Source organism: Tyto alba, unplaced genomic scaffold, assembly GCF_018691265.1.
Source record: "Tyto alba isolate M040663 unplaced genomic scaffold, T.alba_DEE_v4.0 Super-Scaffold_44, whole genome shotgun sequence".
Taxonomy (NCBI): Eukaryota; Metazoa; Chordata; class Aves; order Strigiformes; family Tytonidae; genus Tyto; species Tyto alba.
In genome coordinates, this window is record NW_024881320.1 from 9,466,392 (window position 1) to 9,490,543 (window position 24,152).

A 24,152-nucleotide genomic window follows, 5' to 3' on the forward strand; every position below is an offset into this window, starting at 1 on the left:
CATAAAGAGTAATATAGTATCTGCCAAGTTTCAAAGTTCAGCCATTAAGTGGAAAAGGGTGGGAAAAGTATGTCAGCTCTTAAACTAAGGAGAAATATATTGTTCTTCAGTCTTCCATAACTCATGAGGAGTGAAATGGATTTCCCTTTCTCTTCTTAGAAGCAGCAGGGGATGTTTGGATGGAGACCAGGGCAGTTGCAATGAAATTCAGTGCCAGAACAGAATTTTTCAGAAAGTTTTGTGAGTATGAAAATAGGTACAGGGCTGAAACTGTTTAGCTGCCTCATCAGTGTTGGATTTTCCAGGCAGACCCTATTACAAACATGGATTAAGCCATTAGAAGTAAACATAATTCCAGAATTGCTTCCAAAAAATTATAGCAGCTCTCCAAGTTTTTACTGGTAATCATAATTCTCTGAGATGAACAGTGGCCTTGGGTGTTCCAACTGATCTTCCCCAGCCATTATAGGATATTTAGCAAACTAGGTCTAAATATACAGTGTAGAAACTAGCAGGGGTATTTTTCCAGTCCTTTTCCAGCGAGCTGGTAAAGGAGAGCTGTCTGTTTTGTCAGAGAACCTCTAAGTAGCATGTGTTGGTTGTGCTTTGATTGCTGTCTGTGCTTTGTCTTGTAACATAGAAACTCTGTAGGCAGTATTTATATTCCATTTGTTGTACTCATTTAGTATGATGACTGACTTTTTTTTTTTTTAATAAAGAATATCTGTTTATCTACTGTTCTAGTTTACTCAAAACTCATTTCTGGAGTGCTGAGGAGGAGTAAATTTATTTCTTTAGATTTGAGAAAGGAGAATCCAGTCTATAATTTACTCTGAAGGAATATCATTATAATGCTAAGTGGTAATCAGTCACTTTTGAGATGGCAAAACCAAACTGGATGTTTTTCCTTTTCATTCTAAATGGAGATTGCTTTGATTTCCAGTTGATTGATTAGTTTTACAGTTCAAATACATTGTATTTGGCAATAGCTCCTGCTAATTAAATGTAGTATTTTTATTCCACTTTGGTTTTTGCTATTTAAAGCTCTTTATTTCTCCTTAGTGAGAAACACCAGGATTACTGAGGGCATTAACCTAAACAGATGTCCAGTGACAGATGATGTGTATTTAATCTCCACCTAACCAGGAACAATTTCATTCCACTTCTAAAATGATATCTCTGGATCCGGTGTGAGACATTCAAGCATCAGCAGAGAAGAGAAGAGTATTCCAGCAATGCCACTGTGCCTGATGCTGGTGTGCTTGCAGTCAGTGTTCAAAGCCTCAGCTAATAATGTGGAATTGTCCATTCAAAAAATGAGCTCCAAAAGTCAGTGGAGAGAAACAAGAGCCAACTTGAAGTGCAAAGGGAGCATTCAGCCAGGGCTGCTACAAAAGGACTGTGTTTTGCAGCCTCAAAAATTCCGATGACAATTCTGATGTTTTCATGGTAGAAATCTTGACTTCCTCTCTAGGTACTTTTCCCTCGTTATAAACCAAAGTCTACCTTTGCCATTAAAGTTCTTCATTCTGTCAGGAGTGCAATCTCTGGGGACTTCAGCGGCAATGGAAAAAAAAAAAAAAAAAAGGACAACAGCGTACAGGGTTTGCCTGTTTATTTCTTTTAACAAACTGCAAATTTTAAGTCTGGTTATGACACATTGACTTTTCTGCAGTTTAATATTTCTTTAACTCAATACTGGCTGCTTTATGAAAGCTGATTGATAATCATCAGCTGGGCATCTCAGATGTGCATGAATGATAAAATAGTCCTGCTTTCCAAAGAAATTTAAGTCATTTAAAGAAATTTAAATAATTCCCTTGTCCGAATTCAAGAGCACTTCCAGTCTTGAAATTTTGCTTCTCTGGGTGTGGGACACAGGACAAGGAGGTACATGGGAGCATAAAATAAGACCCATTACTTGCAGCTGGAGAGGGTGCTTCCTGGCAAAAGAACATCATTCTCATCTAATTGGAGTCAGTCCTTGGCTTTAGTACAGCTTCATGACCTCCTTGTTTACTTGATCTGATGCAGCAGCCACAGCTGCCCAGGACAGTATGAATCAGGCCAGCCAGCTGGGTCTGGTGAGTGGGTTAATGGAGTGGAGAAAAAAGTCACAACAATATGTTAAAAATGCATAAGAGGTAGATATAGTGACAAGGGAGCATAAGGGAGGAATTGAATGTGCGCTGCGCAGTGCAGAAAGAGTGAGACGTGATGTGTCAGAAGTGTGTTCACTTGACTACTTTCCAGAATATATGTTTTGGAGAACGCAAGTTAGACAAACGTATTGACATGCAATTTTGGAAGCAGGCTGAGCATACTGGTACAACACTACTGCCAGATGAAGCAAGTCTGTAGCTTTTTTTCTTTCAGATAGCACTGATTTTAGCAGAATTTGAAAACCTTCTCTGGGTTAATGCCATTTCTGTTTTACCAGACGTTCTTGATTGATAGATCTGCAAATGGCACTAAAACGTGATGCCCCTTAAGGTAAAACAGGTATGTGAGGCACGTAAAAATACCTTCCAAACTCAAGATACATTCATAAAATACCACAGATCTCACTTTACTTTCTTTTTAAAGTGTGGAATTACAAAATGTCTCCCATCTACTGCACTGAGAAAAGTTTGAATTAACTGTTACAGTATCCATAACTAAATAATGAGTAGAGCTGTGATAAATATTCTACAGAATTCTTCCTTGCATCCCTTTTTAGTCTTGGAACTGTACTGCTAAACTTTCAATTGATCATTTTCTTGAGAAACGGAGAGAAATGTGGATTAAGCTGATACGGAATTAAATCTGTTCTGATAGGGAAAGCTGCAAAAGTTTTATCTTGAGTGATAAGGCTTTTTTGTGGAGGAAATGTTCCCATCAGATATGCAAGACCAAAATTCTATTATACTCTTTGAAAAGCAATCAGAAGTTGGTAGCTTTAATGAATAATTTGGTTCTTTGTGAGAACACTGGAAGTAATTTTGTTGTTTAACGACATTGCACTGATTTTAAGTTGTGCAGAACATGATTTTCCTGATGTTGTATGCTGCCAAAATGGTTTTAATTGAAAAATTATTGAGCTTCAAAATGCTCTGCACAGAAAATATTTTGATCTAATAGTATAGTAGAAACTTGAAGACTGGTCAACTTGTGCAGAATTCACATCTTCTGAGCATTTGGTAAGATTCTGTTAGCTGATCAAACATGAACTTCTCTTTGAAGTACCATGCTGTCTTGAACTTTCTGATTGCAGAAGAGGTTACTCCTTCAATTTTCTTTTAGAAGGCTTGTCAGAAGAAGGTCCCTTTTCATGGTGTTTTCTGTGACACAGTAGTTCATGTTGAGGTTCTCAGTGTGACCACTACTTAACTTGAAGAAGCAAAGCTCCAATTTTCATGACTCAGAATGATACAGAGAAGTCTTTCAGACAAATGCATACAGGACCAACGTAAATCCAGAAGTCCTCGGTGAATATAATGCAGAGTGCTTTTTTTTTTTCCCACATGGTAAATGATAAAGAATTAACCAGCTGCTTCTAATTTCTTGGTGACATTGGATTTTTGCAAGCACAGTAGGAAAAGACTTCCTTTGGCTTTCAGAAGATAATAGCATGTATGTTTTCTGCCACAATTTACTTAGAAATCTTTCCACAGCTTCAAAGAGGAAGAGCTTTAGGAGATTATGGCTGTGGCCCTAATGACTTTTAATATTACATAAATCATATAGCTACATTTACAGCTTATAGTAATTTTTAATAATTTTTAAAAATAATCACTACTTTTGAAATAAAGACTCGTAGCTATTGTCCCTGCTTAACATGTTGAAAGAATAAAGGTAATGGCTGTAGTTAGAAATATATAAACATATTACAAATAGTACTTATGAATAAAGATTGATCGTGATTGTGATCATCTGAAAAACAATCGTTCATCTTCTTCCTCTAGTCCTAAAATTCATACAATCAGTGGTCAAAAAGGCCAATACTTGTAGTGGAAGTGCATGCAAAATTTAGATAACTTCATTTTCCTTATGCTTCTGTGTTAGTGACTTGATTTCTCTTGAGTGCTATTCATTTGAATTGATTGAAGTTAGAGTTTTAAAATCACTGTTTCCAGCTTCTTAGGTCATTAGTGTGTTATGCTAATAGAGACAGGGAATGATTTTTAAAGGTGGATGTCAAATTTAGGGGGATTTAATTTTTTTTTTTTTTTAATTCATATTTTCTCTAAAATATCTAAAAGCTACAGTCTGATCTGAATTTGTTCACTTTTTTTTTTAAAGTTTCTGTGGCTGTCAGTACCAGTGTCTTTTCCATGGAATTTGTATTATCAAGTGCTGAAAGGGTGCTGGGATTTAGACCTCTTCGTTTCATAACTTTTAAGAAAATGTATTGTCAGTGTTCATTTTTTGTATCCTTTATTGTGCATTATCTTCCCAATGAAGTCAACCTTGAATTAGAATTTTTTTCTATCTTTGGAACCACAAGGTTTCCTCATCCCTGTTTATCTTGGGCTACCTTTTGTTAAGTGCTGCACATTTTCCTTTGCTGAATGATGTTTAACAGGGGGATTCTTTTGGTTTTCCTCATGGAGCTGTCAAGGAGAATATTATAAATTTAAGTGGCTTGACACTTTTGATTGATTTGAAGAGCTTGTGCTGTTTTGGTTGTTTTTTTGGTGTTTTTTTTTTTATTGTAAGACTTGGTTTTTATTTACAGTTTGTTAGTGTTTTCTATTAAACATTTGAGAGATTGTAGATGGATGAGAAGTTGAAAAGCTTGTGAACTGTTGGAGTTTTTTCCTCAAAGAGGGTGGAGGAAAGGCATTCTGTTTAACTTCAGTCCCAGTGGTCTGGTAGCCACTCTGACATCAAAAGTAAAAACGTGTTTGCTCTAAATGGTTTATTGCATAAAGTGCAGTCAGCCTCATAATAAAAATTCTGGATGAGTATGTACAAGAGATCCTTTTGTAGGGGCAGGTAATTCTCTTGATCTGGATGGGGTTACTAGCATCAGTGGAGCTGCCTCCTGTGTGGTAAATCAGTAAATTAGTGCTGTTTTCAGTGTTGCAATCCAGTTAGAATACTATTGAATCCCAGCTGCATTTAGTTTCTTCAATTAACTACTGGTGAATGAGAATATAGGAGAAGAGGGAGTTTGGAGGTAATGGTTTTATTTTACACATTGGGGTTGAAGGTATTGAAATCTAGACACAAATTTCTGAGTTTTAAAACAAGCAAAAGATTTGAGCACTGGAAAAATTTTGTATGATCTGGTAATATTAGGGCTCTTGGAAATTTTATAGGTATTTTTGGCTTTTTAATTATATGTCTGACTGATTCTTCTTAAGCAGTGAAATCTGCCTTTGTAGTTTTGCTATACAGATAATGCATTGTGTCACTCCTCCAGGAAAGGGGAAAACGCAGAATCTCATTTCAAGTGCAAAAGTATTATGTGCATTTAAGGAAGAGCTCTTAAAACTGAAGGGCTGTCAATTTTCAAAATTTAGCTCTTCCACATACAGATGATTTTAAATTTCCACAGTTTCCAGTTGCAGTATTTTGCACCTTCAAAAAAATAGAAATGCAGGGTCCTTACACATGTTATACTAGGTTCCTCAGTTGATGCCATCTTTTCCTAATAGTGTTTTTTTGACTACTACAAATACCAAACTCTCCATTTACGATCCTGTGAGGGAACCCTGACAGAATCCTCCAGAATCAGGGTATTTTGCAGCCACTGTTCTCAGTTTTGAATGTAGGTTGCTCCAGAAATTATTATCCTGTATAATTTCCTGGGATTTATCCATCTTGTTCGGTGCTAGAAGTTTGGATTTTGCATTTGAATTTGAAGTACTAAGCTAGCAATGTGTTTAGGGATTTAATTGTAATCCTTATTTTTATATCAGTGTGTCTGATACGCCTAAGGAATTGGTGTATCATAGCTGAAGAAATACTGTCATATCTAGTGAAGTATTTAAAATTAATTGAATAGCTTATATGTCAGTTTTTATAGTCATCCTATAAATATTGACTTGTGTTTTTTTCTTGTATGATGTGTATTTATGAGCTAATTTGTTGTGAGAAGTAAAGGCTTTCTCCCACAACAAAATGGGGCCAATTAGCATTTTCTGCTTGGGTTTTGTTATTTTACTGTCCATTGTTTGGTGTGCTGCAATGACAAAGGGTGATTATAATGGGTACAAAGAGAAAATTAATTCATATTTCACCTATACTGTCTTGTTTGAAAGCTAAAAAAGCAGATTATAAAAATCTCATACAGTGTGTTGTCTAAGAATGACAAGGGCAATAGGCCAAAAAAACAATATTTTTGTATGATTTTAGAAAAAGACTAGAAGAAACATTATGGTGTTCATTCTGTTGTCTGCTTCAGAGTTTCTTTATTAATTAATACGGTCTCTTAAGTTTGAACAGATGCCTGGATTTTGTAAAGATCACTAAATAAGAGACACCATACCGTTTGACTTCTGAGACTCTGCTAATCAGCAGCTTTTGAGGTTCTTATGTAAGTGCCAGTCACTACTCGAACAGAGATAAAATTCCCATCCTGACCTGGTACCTGTCATGACTCTATATGGGTGTATACTCTGGTATTAAAATAGGATGTTTGGCATTTGATGCTTCTAACTTGTAGCAGTGAAAGCCTGAGTGTGAGAGTCCCCACGAAATAGCTGCCTTTGCTTGTTTGGAGGTGAGGAAGTGGCTCTGGCAGTTCTCCAGCACGGTGGATAGTTGCACAGCTGCAGAGTCCTTCACTACTACATAGTCTCCGTTGATGTGACAGTGTGCAGCAAGTCCCTGTGTGTGTTAAACTGTGTGACAAAAGTAATAGATCCAGTCATTTTTAAAGTTTAAAAATTGTATGTTTTAAAACTTGGAGTGCTTGAAAGTGACTGCAATAAAAGGTTGCACCTTCGTTACTCTTCTGTGGTTTTCTATAGACATGTACACGAAGAGGTGAATATCTATGTTTTTCACTGTGATACGCACAGATTCACAGCTGTAGAAATATAGGTAGATGTAGGTTAATATTGTGTCCACTTAGGAAAGATTTCCTGTGTGTTCTGGGGAATCTAGTTTGTCCATTCAGTCTCTCTGAGGTTTTGCTAGTCTTTACCCTTTTCCTTGGAGATCAAAATTATGCATCTGGCTTCCTACAAGTGTTGTTACTGGTAGTTCTCAAATATTACCAGGCTGGCCCTATGCAGAAATTCTCTGAGGTGAATGTCCTGTTTTAGTTCTAGCCTTATGAGCCGTAACTCTCAAAGCACTGATACAGGTCTGCTGGGAAATTGTATTGCTTCTCTAAGACTGAATATTTTTACATTTGTAAGACTGTTCTTCTGTTACATTGTTTTGATGTTTGACTTCTGTCTACTTTGGCTTATAACAGGTAAAAATGGAGAACCAGAACTCCTCTGTCTTTCAACTTCTTCAAGGAATCATATGCTTGTGGCACCTTGTGATTTGAACACAGATACTACCTGTGACAAGAAAATGTGAAAGTAAATAATAGAGACGAGTCTTGAGTGAAATATTGTCCTGTGCAGAGGATAAGCATAAGATCAATGATCCTCCATAAATTCATCCCTGATTTTAAGACTTGTTCAATATACTTGTCTGCTGCACTGGATTAATTTTTACTTTTTGAGGCATAGCTAGACGTAAAAGTGTAACAAAATGTGTATATAGCAGAAAAATCCTATTAATCTCCAACAGCGCATCGCATTTATGTACCCTGTTGTAGGACTTGATGACTTCAATATCTATGTCTTGGTAAAAGTGTTTCCATGCTTTTGGAAGTGTTTCTGTTACAGTGACCGTGGAATTTTCCCTAAGCTGTGTGCAGGTCTAGAGTCTCATCAGGTGGTTTCGGCTTTTTGTTTAGTTTTATGATTTAACCTTCTAGTGATTCTCTGTGAATCTAGTAATTGTAGTTAATCAAAATATTTTAAATAGTTACTATTCTCTTGTTATATAATAATTGCTGTTTCTCCGGCAGGCACCCTGTGGAACTTATCTTCCTATGAGCCCCTGAAGATGGTCATCATCAACCATGGTCTGCAGACACTTACCAATGAGGTCATTATACCCCATTCAGGTTGGGAGAGTGAGCCAAATGAAGACTCTAAGCCTCGTGATGCTGAGTGGACAACTGTCTTCAAGAACACTTCTGGTTGCTTACGGTAAGGCAGAACTGTGGAGTATTAATCTGTTCACCACATCCTGTGTTCAGGATTTTGTTCAAATTATTTTGATTTGAAATAAAGTATCATATATCTTTCATTTTGGCAGAGATATCCCCATTTCAGTGTCCACAATAGCAGTGCTTGGAGATATTTGCCTGCCATGGACTCTCTTGTAGGACTTGTCAATGTAGGCCTGTCCAGCGGGGTCAGTTATTAGGGGGAGTGGGCCTGTATAAGGTGGTGTATAATACAATGGAGAGTGACTCAGGTAAGGTTAACTGCCAAGCTGAGTACCGAAAAAGCATTTTGCAATGCAAATTGTGCCACAAGTACTGAGAATGACACTTCCATTTTTCTACTGTACTGTGATCAGTGGGCTGTTTCTGCAAATTTTGAGTACCTTCTCTGCTTCCTTTGGTGCTGGTTTTATCTATTTGAAAAGTGTGTTTTCAAACAACTCCCTCCTTGGTTTAGGCCTTCTCCTATCAAAAGGCGTTTTTTTGCAGATGCTGGGGAACTGATTTCATGGAATTACACTGAGCCTGAAACATGGATCCAGTTTGTCACAAACACTTTTGTGGACACACTTCTATTTTAAGATAAAGTGACTATGGACCGATAGCAAATTAGTTAAGAACTTGGACTACTGACCATTTAGGAACCTATTTCTGATATTCCTTGCAAAGGAGCCTTTTCTGATTAAAAATTGTGTTTGCATTTCTGAGAGCACCTTGAGAGTAGGACAGCAGATGCTAGAAGCTGGGGTCAGGAGTCCTAATGCAGTCTGAAGAACCGAAGTTCCCTAACACAGTCTTTCATTTTGCCTTTCTGTGAAATAAAATAGTGGAAATGCCCTCTTAGATTCTTCAGTTTTATGAAGAAGTCAATTAGTTTGAATAAAACTAATAAAGATTCGGCATCGTACCTTCTGTTGCTCTGAAGTATACTCATGTCAGATTTCTACTGATTAATGCTTCTTCAGAAGTTGGTTCATTTCTGTTTCTTGTGGTCTCTAAATTACAGTAACTATTCCCTTGAGTAACTTCACAAATGAAGAAGGTAATGAAAACTGTTCTGAAAGGACCCATTACTGAAATTATTTGCAGTCCCACTGGAAACTAAGGTCCTTTAAGTAGGCTCTAGACATCACAGGTTTTTACTTACTAGTGTCTCATTTTTTAATGGTGTTCTGCAAGAGGAAATTAGTCATGATGGGGGATAAAAGGATTACCTGAATGAATATGAGATTCTCCAGTAAATGTAGACAATAAATTGATCATTAGTAGACTAACCTAATCTACATCATAAATTTTTATTAATATGTGGATCCACTTGAAATTCTACATTCCGTGATAGCTTTGGGGTTTTTGTTGGTTGTTTTTTTGTTGGATTTTATTTTTTATTCTATTTTTTTAATTTTAAATGTACTGTTTTTATGAAACATGCAAAAGCTTCTGCCACTTTGGAGATTGTATTCTTAAGGCTAATGAAGAGGAGTGTGGAGCATGGTAGTACCGACATACATTAGTTAGAGAATTTGAACTTGGGTAATTCAAAGTGGTCCTGATGCACTTCATCAACCACTGAATGGTGACTGCTTCTGTTGCTGAAAGGGGAAAGTGTATTTCAGTCCTTTCATCCATAGTCTCTGCTGTCATAGTCATGTGGGACTACGTGTTTCCTTGTGGAAAATTTGATGCTTCAGGAGGACATGGGGCAAGGTTATTTCATACCTGAAAGTAGTTGCTTAAGGTAATTGGAGACATGATTGCAGGTTAGCAGGGAAAGGTAATCTGAAGAGGTGGTTTGTCCATGTCTCTTGTGCCAAGCAACCACTTGCAGAGGAAGGACAAACTGTCTTACTCTCTCCTCCTTGCAGTGAGATAAAGGGCATCTGGGACAACAGACAAAGATGCAAGAGTATGTGAGATATGAGCTGTCTTTCAGCTGTCGTAATTCTTGTTACAGTGTCGATCATATTACATACCTTTTGTAGAGCACTTCCAGATCTAGGGATTAAAGAGGACATATCAAAAGTAATTATTGTTACTACTGTTGGAGATAATTTACACTGTTTGTTGAAATCCTCTGCAGCTCATACTTAAAAGTACCAGCAAGATAAGGTAGTTAACACCAGCAGAGAATAAATAGTTGCAGCCATCTGTATGACAGACATGGGTGTTTAAACAACGCCTTTGCCTACTATTGTCTTGTTGACACAGTAGCTGGTCTTAGAAATTAAATTTTCCATGAATGGAGCTTATTGCAGACTACGAACTGTTTACCAATTTCATACTTAATTTGGATGTTAGCCCTCCTAATGGTGTGCCAGCCTCCTTTGGAAGTGAGCCTCAGGTGTGTGCTGTGTTATCTTCCAAAAAAACTGAAAGAATCTTTTAACTTCTGAGATTTCAAATGTCCTTGTAGTTTAGATAGCTAAGATACCTAAGCAGAGGACAGGCATTATGCACACAGGATGGCATGCATTTCAGTATAATTTTTTCAGTTATTGAAGTTTATCAGCAGATGTGGGCGAGTTCGTTTCAAACTCAGTGATTCACAGCGTGAACTGCCAGTTAATTAATTGTGTCTGTGTCCATCCCCCCCCCCTTTTTTTTTTACACTGCTTTCTCATCTTTACTTTGTTCTTAATCTAGGTCTTTCCTTTGATAATGTGGAGCCATGGAAACACTTATTTTAAAATAATTACAACAAGTAATTAAATAAAAAATCAAACAAAAAGCACCACCTATTTATCTTTACCTCTTCTTCAAATACTGATTCATTCCATTTTCCTTTCCAGTCCTATCCTGTCAACAATACTTTTTTTCCCCTGTGTAATATCTAAGTCTCTCTCCCTTCTCACTTTGGGAGTTCAAGTGCTGGTGTATATCCAGGTCTGAGCAGGGCAGGACGAATTGTATCCTATGTAGTCAGCTTGGCCTGCATGTGCCTAAGGGTATATTAACGTCTGGTATTAGCAGCACACGTAGTGTAGTGCTGCAGGTGCTTTAGCAGAGGGTCAGTAATTGGGGCCAATATCTTAGCAGACATCTGTACCAGCACCAGAGTTGCTTTACTTGGGAATTAACTTTGCGAGATAAGAGGCATGATCCACACACTCTTTTGTACCATATCCAAAGCTAAGATAGCTTACTGGCTTTGTAAAGCCCTGATCTCTACCCACTTTCTGAAGTAACAAAAATTCATCTGTCATGCTTGATGTTGATTTTGGTCAGTATGGCCAAAGGACTTGCACTCGGGAATGGATCTGTCTGAGCTGCTATTTGAGAGAGCCCTGTGCGTGATACTGAGTAGCGCTGGACCTGGTCATTTGCAAGTTGGAAATCAGAGAAATTGTGCAAAGTTTGTTCCTGTCAAGAAAGCCATTCAAATGCTTTCTCTTTTGCCATGAGTTAAATAACTCTGGGATTACCTGTGATACTTGGTGATTCCTGTACCGAACTACCATAGCTAACTGACAGTGTATACATAGCCAGTAAGAGTCAAAGGGAAAAAATGCAATTGGTAAAGGTTTATACTGACTTCGGAGACCATTGTTTAATGGGTCCTTCTAAAGTCAAGCCCCTCTCCCATGACTGTGGCCATTGTAGGGATCTTTTGAATCCTGATATCATCTGGAACATGACAAGTGGGTTCTGTGTGCCATCCCACTCTGTATTTGACTTGCCAAAAACTTTTTTCAAACAAATGTTTTGCAAATCTTTTATTCCCCTTTGCAAAATAAAGACTTGGCAGCACAGCCAATTTGCAAACTATCATCTGATAATGAAATTTATTGCATTATTTTTCTGTAATCTTTACCAAGGAGCACTGAACTTTTCAGAAACTAGTGCAGGTGGTGATAATTTTGTCTCCATTCTCATTCTGAGATCGGGAAAAAGATCTTTCCTCTTAAATTGCTGTGTTTTGTTTCTAGGAGCAGACCAAATATGATGCATGGATCTGCAATATCAGTAATAATTTTTCTATTTAAAATGGCCATAAGCCTTGTGATAGATGCTACCTTGGGTGTAATTTTATAAAATAAAGGTTGTATTATATTGTGTTGAACCTTTTGAGAGAAATAGGTATGGTGGAAATCTTGAAAGGAGCAGTGAAAAACAAAGCAAAGATTGATTTATTGAAGTTAAGTTGATTTTTGGTTATGGAAAAATCAGACTAGGAAAGTAAGGAAGACATTTGCTGAGAGAATCATTAAATATTCACAGATGTTCCTTTGTTTCATTTGGACTACAAGCTTCATGTCTTCACATTGTATTTTATTCTTCTAGATACATGGAGAATGTCTCTTCTAGTTACTGTCATTTTTTTTTTCCCCCCCCTTTAAATCACAAAATCATACCTGGTATTTGCAATCCAGAAGCATTCATTTTTAAATTGTATTCTCCTCCAGTTTAAATAACGTAATGATTTGGTGCATCTTAACAAGGCCATTTCATGATCCTTCCTGAAACTTTGATCCAAACCCTTTAGGAGAACAGTACAAGCTGAATTGCTTGTGGGACTGACGGAGGTAAGGCTGGCTCACGGGCACCCATGCAGTGCCACAGACCTTCACTGTGTCTCCAGGTTTCTCCTAAGGTGCTTCTCTGCTTTAGAAGGGAACTGCCACATCTGTGAGTCAGAGTGTGCTGCTGCAGTCACATTGGTTTTTTGTTTTCTGGGTAGATATCCATCATCATGATTCCTAGTTCTCTAGAAGCAGCAAGGATTTTAATGGTATAAAAATGAAATTCATCCTGGGCTTAATTGCTGTTTTCTGCCTAATTACTTTTAATTCTCCCTTGAATTTTTCACTTTTAAGAGGACAGTGTAGAACTTAGTTTCTAAATTGCCAACTTTCTAGCCTGATTCCTGTGCTAAACTGACCTGCTGTCAACAAATGTTAAATGAATTAATTTGCATACCAAACAGATGCAAAGTGCTCTTTTTTCCAGGGTACCATCTGTAGTTGCAGCGTTTCTTGTCAATTCTCCAAGTACACAGAAATTCACATTCACAAATAGCCTCAGGGTTCAAAGACCAGGCCGTGGGTGTACGAACACAAACTGCACCCACTTGGCTTCCACTAAAAACATGCATTCTTCAGATCAAAATTGCACATAACAGCTTGTCCAACATCAGCTCCTGAGAAGGGACAACCTGGTGGCTAGAGCTGTAAAGAGAGACTTGAGAAGTATGGGCTTAATTGCTGTTCTGCTACTATTCTGACATAATTACAGGCAAGATTAATGGTATAAACTTTTTTGTGGTCTAGTTTTTAATAGCCTTAACTCCGTCTGGTTTTGGTGAGATTCAGGCTCCTGAGTGCCTGAATGGATCGGGACTTCAGTCACTGATTTTCACTTTGCTGTCTTTAACATGGGATTGGCACCTCTGTCTTTACCTTCCCCTGAAGTTGGTAAATACCAGTAGTTCAAGGATTTTGAAGTGGTTAATCCTAGAGACAACAACTGGGAATAAGCACCTCCTGTAGGTATAATTTAAGAGTTCGGTCACATAGAATCAAAACCTAAAAGTTACGGTAAGTGTGAGATACAGTATTTGAAGACATGAGATAAGGAATCAGTAGATTCAGAGTCAAAAACATACTCCACCAGGATGAGGAATTAGGTATAAGTATGTGAAGGCTCCTGTTAACTTTTATGTACTTCAGAGGAAGGAGGACTGCAGGAGCTTGATGGTAAATCATTAATACTTAGGATGTGCCAAATAGAGTTTTTTTTAATGAGAATGTTTTAAGCCTTTTTCTGAGGAGGACAGACAGAGAGCATTAGGGTATATGCATCTACACCTTGCCCTGCAGATGGAACTTACAGTGCTTCAGTCATTTGTAACACTGCTTAATGGTAATGGACTTATTCCTCAAGTGCTAATATCTTTATATACTTGTGAATATATGTATGCATGCAAACACCTACAGCACGCGCTGTTTGTAGCTGGAGTGTGTGTGTCTGAGGCATGTGGAGGTGAAGAAGGTTTGTTAAACAGAATCTGTGGTCTTGTTTTGTCAGAAAAATTGTCTCTCTTTGCACCCAGGCAACGACTGTATGAGTGTCTCGGTGACCTGGTGTGTCCATTTTTACTTCCCATCTCCGCATGCTGGATTAGAGGAAGGAAAGGAGGAAAGGCTATCAAAGCCAGGTGCATATGCCCTGCTTTCTTATTAATGATTAATGTATGGCTTTTCTCTGAAGAAAAGTGCTTGGGAATTAGAGCTTTTGAAGTGAATTACCTTCAAGCTCTATCCATCTTTAAATCCTGCAGGCATGATAATAGTATGTGGTGACAGTCAAGTAATATTTGTCCTACATGCACTCTTGTATACTTGAGGCAGTCTTTGTCTCCAGCTGACTGAAGGATCACTTCAGTGCAAATCTTTGACCTGGAAACACTGTCTAGAGAACAGCAGGGTACAGGAGGTGAAGCTCAGATGATGCTGCTTCAGTGCTGCTAGCCAAGCTGCCCTTGGTGTCAGGGGAACTTTGCTTATTGAAGCATGACAGGACAGAGCATATATGTAAATATGAGTTTTCAGGTGTCAGCTTTTACTTTCTCTTTTTTCATCAGCAGCAAATTAGTAATTGAGCTTCACAAGTAGTAGCACTAGTAGAGAGCCCTCCTTACAGCAACTAACTTCCCCACTCCAGAGAGGATTCTTTGACAAAATCATTTGGTTGACTTTTCCTCTTAAATCAGTGTGCTCCCCTATCATAGTTCAAGTAGTCCTTTTGTAGGTTTTTGTAGAGCAGCTGTTCAACCAAGGAGGCCTGGACAGGAATTCTTACAAAGCTTAACACTTCTCTGTCCCATCCAGAGAAGATGAAGGCAGATGCTGCCATGTTTCTGTCCACCCACCCACCACGCTTTGGAGGCTGGTTCACTTGGACTGTTTTCATACTGGGTAGAGCCTTTGGGAGATAGCTGCTCCAGAAACTGGAGCTAATGATACTGTCAGTGTTTTGTTCTGCAACAGGTACTTATGAACTGGACTTTCAGTGAAGGAATAGTTCTAGAAGGAGATAAAAACCGAGCAGAAATTTGCCTGTGAATCTTTACTTTGGAGGCAGCAAGCAGCATGGAAAAGGGGGAAGCTTATCTGCCCAACCCAGACTGGAAAAAAAACAACTCAAATTAAAAATCCACACAAGAGAGGAGTAAGCGAAGGCAGTTTCTTAATTAGCTTACTGATACTGTGCAGGATCACAGCATATGGCTGTCCTGGGGCTTATATGATGAGCAGAGCGTTTAATTCGTGCTAGTAAGGAGCTGTTAGGGTTCCTCCTGACAGTTCCTGATGTTTAGCTTGTAATATATATAAATTATGCATAGATTTTAGCAGCAGAGACATAACCTAGTTACATGCAACCTTAATGCTTTACAATCAAATCTGAAGTATAAATTTTAAGTTGTGTACTTGCTTACTGCCTTCTGCCTTTACTTAGGAATGAATCTAGGTCCCTTTTCCCTTGACTGTCAATGAAGGGAATCTACAAACATGTCTGTCACTATGGTGGGAATAAGAGCAAGACTGGAGCAAAGCTCACCGCAGTCACTGTAATGGACATAGCTTGCTTTGGATGACATGTGAGCCATGATCCTTTATTGGATAAATACTGCCTCATTTTTGTATTTTTGAGATTGTTTTCACATTGCAGCAAGCATGTGTGATAAAACAGGCAGAGCCCCTTAGCCTTTCCTCCAAGCAGACACTGGAATAATTTTGGAAGCTAAGTAGCTGCTGGGCATCGTGGAATTCTTGTGTAGTGCATTTCAGCATCGTTTTGCATTACAAGAGAGCAAGCTAAGACCCTCCAAGTAGGTCATGCAGGAGGTAACCAGTCAGCATTTTACTGAAAAGGCATTACATGATGTTTTAGATATAGAAAGCCACAAATTACAAAGGATGGAATTTAAATCTGTATGTTGTTAAACTGTACTGCTGGCTGTTAGGCCCCTGCTTTTTGCAAGGAGCTCTTATAGGCAGTGCCAATATGAATATGAGACAGGAGGCAGTGTGCTGTGTAGACCTCTTGCTCTATGCCAGTATCACTGAAGCACAGACTAAGCTTGCAGAGTCCTTCTTCAGGGGTGGCTTTTGGTATGTCCTCTTTGAAGCATGTGACCAACTAAACAAAACCAATTTCTTTCTACAAATAACTGGAAGGGTTTTACATGCAGGGTAACTGGGGCTGCTCTGCTGCTTCTTTCTTGGGTCTAGATGGCAAATGGAGGCGTAAGCGGAGCAGAAATCTGCAGTGGGATCTCCTGCTCAGATCTGATACACCTTTACTTAGTTGAACAGCTGCTCCCTACCTAATGTCACCATCAGCAGAGCTCCCCTATCTTCCTGTTCATTTCATTTGGACTTTGGCTTCTTCCTATTTTCTTGACCAAATAATCTGCTTAATTTCCAATTCAGCTGTCTGCTGCCAAATTCCTTTGTGTTGCACAGGGCTCTTTGACCATTGCCGCCTGGATCAGGCTATCTTTTTATCATAGGCAGTTTCTTTATTTTTCTCTCTTATATTCAGAACAATGAACTTAAAACCAATTAAACTTTCTGGTATTTCATGTGAGCTGAAGTATTCTATTTCTGCATGAAATGAAGGAATGATTTTAAAATGCTGTATATCCCTCCTTTGGGACATTCAGTACCTAGAAATACACTCAGAAATAGAGTACTTTACTGCAGCTATTATTTATCAATCTCCTTTCGCTGACATGCAAATAAAAATTTCTTAATAGTGAAGCAAAGTGTGGGTGTGGAAGTGTGTTCTTATAGCAAGGGTTCTGACTGTCAGAGTAGGTGGATAGAACAACTAATACATTTAAATTAGGCATGTGAGAACCTTGTAGTTTTATCAGCTGAAATATATAAAACTCTGTCTGGACAGCAAGGCCTCAATGATAGTGTTAGTCAAGATCTCGCAAGATGTATGTACAGCCTGTCAGCTCTGCCACAGCACTGACATAACTCAGCCCACTTGTGAAGTGCCATTCACTCAACCCACCAGGAAACCCCAGTTATTTGTAGTTCTCTGCTTTACAGTGATCACAGGTATCCTTATCTACTTCAGCAGTGCTGAGACAGACTATATAGGAGCCAATGTTACTTTTTAGCCTGACAATACAAAAATAGCTATTAGGATGTTGTTTACAATAGTAAAAAGTACGATTCATTTGGTCAATCTGAGACCCTGCAGTGTTCACAAAGAGGCTGTTGAAAAGAGCTCATCAGTGTCTTGGCTTCAGCTCTTGTCCATGCTTCTTCCAGAAAAAGGTGGAAATATTTCTAGGAGGATATCTTAACAATTTCCAGATCAGCTTTCTATTTATATAAAAAAAAAAAAAAAAAAAACCACAAACCAAAGGCACCAACCTGTTTTCTTCATCCCCAGCTGAGTTTCTAAACGAAGTGCTTTTTACACCTGCTGAACTGAAGTGGGCTGGTAAGTGTTCAGTAGTGCTCTGACCTCTGGCTTTCAGCTTCATCTGCAGCACTGTGGGATAACAACTGATGCCCCTTTTCCAGCCAGGTGGCAGACACAACAATGGTCTTGGAAATCATAGTTTTAATTTTCAGAGAAAAAAAATGTGTCTCCTTGCTTGTATCTTCAAGTTTCTCTTTATCACTAAAAAAACCCAAAATCCAAAACCAAAAGCTCTCCACATGTGAACTCTATATCTTTCAGACTGTTAGGGAGAGCACAGTGGAGACATTTCTACATGATTTGCGTTGAAATAGTGCAAATTAAATGCCATGCATTTAATTACTTTTAAATCTTTTCTCTTGAGGATAATTTTGGTGCATGGCACAAACAGTAGTAACAGCTCACCTATCTTAGAGGTGAGGAATACCACCAACTCTGCTCTGCAGATGTAAATGTTACATTCAGACTTGCATATTATTAAGAAGACTATTTGGTGATAATGATAACCTTATCTAAAACACGAACAGATTTCTTTGCACCTTCCCTGCCATTTTTTGAAGTCTTTAATACCAACAGACTGGATTCCTAGTCTGATGTGTTTCTATGCTGGTAGGTATTTACTTTTATTTAACATTTACTGAGTGCTCCTCTGTTTTATTTTCCCAGGGAAAGCATATATTTGAACATCCTTACAAATACTCTTTCAGTTGTCCTGTCTACAGTTTGGACTCCAAGAATTTGAGGAAGAATCCAGGTCACTTATTCTAGCTTAAGGCTGGGAACTTAAAATCTCTGGAATTATATTTGTGCTTTACTGTTTTACATAGTCAGTCATACAGTTTGTTTCCTTCCTATGTACTTTGAGTAGCATGGACAGTAATTACATGTCTTGCTCCTAGAATTGCTCTCCTGAGTGTGTTGTATATATTTATAGTAAGCAAACTGTGAATTTTTCTGTTTCCCTTTGCAGTGTGATGTGAAAAAGATACTATTGTTGATTTTTAAATACATTTTTCATTGAATGGATTCTTGGAAAAGTATTGAAAAGTGGGGGAAGATGCAGAGGACTCTTTGCGGGTAAAGAGACAAGGCAAGGGAAGTAGACTGTACTGAAACACTAGAGATGAATGGCAGGTATCACTGATTATCATTTTGTTTAAAAGCAGTTCAAGTAGTTCCTCCTCCCCATTCCCACCTATTTGAACAGGCAGTCGACTTTTATTTTCATTTGTAACAGGATTTTGCCCATCATCAGTGCCTTATAAGCCCTGCAGAGTTGCTGTTTCAAGTTGTTGAAACTTAAAAAGTATCTTTGACTTCACCTATAGAGGTTCTTGATATTAAACTGCCCCAGGAAGCAAATTACTGAGGTAACATGTTTAATTCCAAAATCTTTGGGCCATTCCAGTTGCATGGCAACCTAGCTCCTAAGCAACACAGTTAACAAGCACCTCAGCTCGGGTTTTGGCTTTGTTTTCTGTTTGGTGTCTTGTATCAAACACTCCATCCACTGATGAATTAGTTCCCTTCTGATATAAAATGCTTATCTAATGTGTAGAAAAGCTCAGTGAAAAGCAAAACACCCTACCTTATCCAACTCCGGATGCCATATGTTTCATTTCTATCTGTTGCATGAAGTTTGGAAAGTTTCTGCCCTGGGCGAGGATTTGCATTCTTTCTGTGGAGCATTGCCTTATGTAAGATGACTACAGATCCTCCATTAATGTCTGCTGGAATCCATTGCCTATTTGTTGATTTTCATCACTCTTGAAAGAAGGGTATTTAGAAACTTTGCTTTTAAAGTTTCCTTTGGAACATGATTTAGTTACTCTTTGATTCCATAACATGCAATAGATCTGCAAGATGCATCAAGAACAATTCCAGTGCAGATGTGAAAGATTCTTCTTGTCTCTGGTCAGTGGACTGTGGTACTGTTGGCTATCCCATTTCAGTTTCTGTCCTTTTTAATGACCAGTACTGGCACTAGCTCTTTTGTCCATGTAATCACCTTCATCTCCATACTACAGTCCCTCCTGAAGACCAAGATGTGGACCCAAGATCAGGACATAACCTGATGACTACCAGGTTATGTTTTTCAAGGAGGTAGATAAGTATAGAGCCTTAACACCCCAAGGCAGAATTGCAACCTAGCGTTTTCCTCAGTTGCAGGAGTTTGGAAAGTTGCTCAGGATCATGGAAACCAACCCTGGGAGCATTTCTGGGATTGCCAGATGAGAACTTACTCAAGGCATACTGTCTTCATTTTCACTGTGGCCACCTTTGCTTAGTGCTTAGGGATGTTTGGCGTACTTGTGCATATATCTAAAATGCAAATATTCCAATGGGAATTGGGAGATCTTTGCTGCCTTTTGCAGCGTTGTAGCAGCAGAAAGAGCAGATTCTGTGAAGCAGGTACTGATCTCCCTGGGCTTTGCGTTTGAGATCTGTGTTGCCTAGACTTTTTTGGAGAAGAATGTGAACTGAGCTCTCCAGTAGGTCTGGGTTATAATTACAAGGAAATGGGTTTTGTTGTTCCATGTTAGGTAAATCCCATGGGCTGCAGGAATTTCATTACCCAAGAAGAGAGGACTATCAGAATCCCAAGAGTGTTGGGTATTTATAGGGTAGAAGTTTCTCTATGAGGTGCTCATAAGGATACATTTTCTGATGTGTTAGTAACAACATTAAAACTGCAAAGTTTGATATCTGGTTAACTTATTCATAGCATTAATTAGCTATTAATTTGATCCTACAGAGTTTTCATGCTTATTTATGTGTGATGTATGTGGGAACTTTTTCTTGAGGCATTAATTTTCAGTAAATTTTTCTGTAGTTGAAGATCCGGCAGGTGATACACTCTCACTGATGCACTTTCATAATATCTTTTTCAATTATAACCTTATCAATGTCTACCTTAACCCAAATAAAGAAATATGAAAGCAGGATGCAGAATACTGTGATGCTGTTAATTACCAAAGCAGTAAAACAAATGTGCTGCAAGTGTGGTAGCACAAATGGACCATAGAAGAATCTCTTATGAACGGGCCATGGGGCAAGAAAGGTGTGAAGGACATTTTTTGGTAAAATTTGATTTATTAATTTTTTTAAGTCTGCAGGTTTTTCTTGTGTGTTTTCGCTCTCTATTTCTAAGACTTAATGAGAGAATAAGAAATATGTTACACAGCTCCAGATAAGACCATTCTTAGTGCATTTCTGTCACCCTCAAGCTTAATAAGTAATGTTCCACTTCAACAGATGTGCTTGGAGGTGAAGCTGCTATTGTTTATTGTTATAACTTCTGAAAGGTAACACAGAGAATCTGAATTTTAATTTCAGTTTCTTAAAGACTTTACATTAAAATTCACATTTGGGCTTTTGATACAAAAGGATTAGTACAACTGGAGATGGGAAAACAGTACATAGGATTCTCTCTTCCATATACCATGTGGAATCATATGTTAATATCCACTTTACCTGCCTTGTATTGGCCATTGCCAGCAGTGAAGCTGTGTGTTAGGATTCGAGGAAAGGATTTGTTTATCTGTGCATTTCATTTGTGTTCTTAATTGAAAGTTAATGTGCTGTTACAGCAACCAGCTTACAATTAAGTGTCTTCAGATTTTGAGAGGTCTCTGAGAAAATGTGAGTTTTTTCCTAGTCATCCAATTAACATACCAGCCTGCTTGGGTGAAGGGGGGGAACATGGGAGGAGACCGTGATTGATTTGTTAATTACTTGGAGATTGGCAGTCCCTCTAGTTAGTTAAAAAGAAAAATTGGCTGCATGATCCTGATAGCAGAAGGTAATAATTGTGTTCTCAGCTTTTGAGAGTTAACCTTACATTGGTTTGTGGAATTCAAAGACCTTGAAAGCTGGGAGGTTGGCTGTGGTGTTGTTGAAATTAGTGCATTGCAGTGTTTAGAAAACTTTCCATATAGGTTTTGCCAGCAAGCACTATTAAGACTCATGTTGTCACTTCATTTCCCCACCCCACCCCCCCAAAAAATGACGTAATTTAGAAAATTGACTTGAATTTTATTTGTTCATTGGGTAATGGCAGGTTTATGCTTATGCAAGGCTGGGGCTTCACTATGTAGTGTGCATGCCTGCTGGACAAGTGAGGCTAAGTTCATAGCTCCTCTCTAACAGTTTCTGTAGTCATTGATAAGTGCAACTTTAACAACTCCAAGTAGCTGTTCACTGCTCTGTCTCGCGTCCTCTACCTGTGCCATTCTCTTGTGCAATGTTTTGAGAAATTTAAAGCCAGATAAATGTACTGACTGTCATCTTTTACTTTCTAAATGCAACTGATCCAGACTTTGTGCTGAATCTGGTGTACACAGTGTGAAAGATGGGCTTTAAATACTGAAATGTGGTATTTAGATTGAGTGGCAGTAACTTCCAATCAGAAAGCATGCCTGTAGGGCTATGATCTTATTGTCATCACAGGTGTGGTGGGGTGGCTCCTGTGACTGAAATGTTGGAATGGAAGGATGCAGGCACTTTAGGAAGGACAGACAGGGGAGATGAGGGGGGAGGGTTGTCCTCTATGTCAGTGACTAGCTGGAGTGCAGGGAGCTTTGTCTGGGGATGGGTGAGGAGCAGACTGAGACCTTGCGGGTCAGGATTAAAGGGAGGGAGGGGACAGGTGACCTTATAGTAGGGGTCTTCTGCAGGCCACCCAACCAGGAAGACCAAGTGGATGAGGACCTCTGTAGACAGATGGGAGCATCCTCACATTCACAAGCCCTGGTCCTGGTCCTGGGGGACTCCAACCGCACCAATACCTGTTGAAGGGACAACACATCAGGGCATAAGTAATCCAGGAGGTGCCTGGAATGCATTGATGATAAATTCTTTCTCCAAGTGATAGAGGAGTTGGTGAAGAGAGGTGCTATGCTGGACCTTGTTCTCACCAACAAGGAGGAGCTGGTGGGGCGTGTGAAGCTCAAGGACAGCCTTGGCTGCAATGACCGTGCAACAGTGGAGTTCAAGATCCGTAAGGCAAAGAGGAGGTCCCTTCCAACCTAAACCATTCTATGGTTAAATTCATTAAATAAAATATAGCTTATCGTATACCTGTTTTTAACCTTCTCTATTTTTCAACTTCTGTGGCCATGAATACTGCTGAGCAGTCTTGTGATTTTACATGTTTTTCTTAGGATGGTAAGAGTATTTTTCAGATTAAAGTTCTGGCTTTGAAATTAAATTTTTGGTTTGCATACTATTTGCTCTGAAAAATTCTTTACAGTTTAAGGTGTATCACTGTCCATGCTTGTAACTCAGAAAAATACGTTTGTAGGCATCTCTGTGACTGCTTCCCTTTTGGTTCAGATTCAGGGAGTTGCAGATGTGCATTGTCCGTATTTTACTGAGTTTTGATAGGCTTGTCAGACTACATACTACTTTGCCTCCAAATTGTTCATCCGAGGTAACGAACTCTTAATAAATGTAGTATAAATTGATGCACCTTCAACTTTATGGTGAAGGTTAGAGGGCTAAATTTTCTTTTAAATCTCTCCTGTTAGGAATGTAAGTTCAGATGGAGCAGAAGCACGCAGAAGACTAAGGGAGTGTGATGGCTTGGTGGATGCCCTCCTTCATGCACTACAGTCTGCAGTTGGCAAGAAGGATACAGACAATAAGGTGAACTTGAGTATTAAAACTTAATAGATGCTTCCTTTAATTTAGTCTGAAGTATTGCTCTGGGATCTGACTTCTGTTTACTGGTATCAGAAGGGGATTATGCTTGCCTCAGAAAATACAGTAATTATCTTCCTCTCTGTCACATTATCTTGTGTGGCTGATGAGGTGAGCAAAGGCATGTGGTTGCGATAGTTGGAGAGAGTAGTCCTTTATTATCATCAATGACATTATTGCTATTGTTCTGCATTACTTAATTGGCATTTATAAGTGCAGTCTCCAGATGAGAATTGAGTCCCATTGTACTGTGCTTTGCACAATACCAGCAAAGGAGTCAGTTCCCATTTTAAATACTTTATTTAGCATCATGTCTAAAGACTGTAGTGTTTAGACATTAAGATATGTCTTCAGACCTGCAACATTTTCATCTATCCTGGGGTGCTTAAAAGCATATTTATATGCATAAGGAATATCATAAATTTAACCTGTTTAAACAAGAAAGAGCATGCTTTTGCTTTATAACACCAATAAGACTTGTAAAGCATCATTATTTTATTCTTTCTGAGTCCCACCATGGGATGCACTGTACAAGGGTATTATAAAATCCTGTCACTTAATCAGATAATTTTGGACGAGGATTTTGTAACCACATGGTGGTTTCCATTGCAACCTACAGAGCATTGCTTTTGTCAGAATCTGATGTGCTATGGATTTAGCTATTACTACAGGACACGTGTTCTCATTGAAATCCTCACAAGGCCTAGGTTTTGACCCAGAGAAAATTTAATAAAATGGGCCCCTTGGGAATTGTGACGGTTGGAAGAATGAGAGGCAGGCTTGTATT

At 38.6% G+C, this 24,152-nt stretch overlaps 1 protein-coding gene across 13 annotated transcripts in view; it reads left to right on the forward strand.

Annotated features, from left to right (window-relative positions):
* Positions 1 to 24,152, forward strand: part of ARVCF (ARVCF delta catenin family member) — a 292,172-nt gene that overhangs the window by 214,525 nt on the left and 53,495 nt on the right. For all 13 annotated transcript variants that reach the window (XR_006166734.1, XM_042805460.1, XM_042805468.1 and 10 more), the window contains 2 exons: positions 8,021 to 8,204; positions 23,194 to 23,311. Coding sequence is in view for 12 of the 13 variants with exons in the window: in XM_042805460.1 (XP_042661394.1) it covers positions 8,021 to 8,204; positions 23,194 to 23,311 (302 nt within the window). In the remaining variant the exon portion in view is untranslated. The remainder of the gene's footprint in view (positions 1 to 8,020; positions 8,205 to 23,193; positions 23,312 to 24,152) is intronic.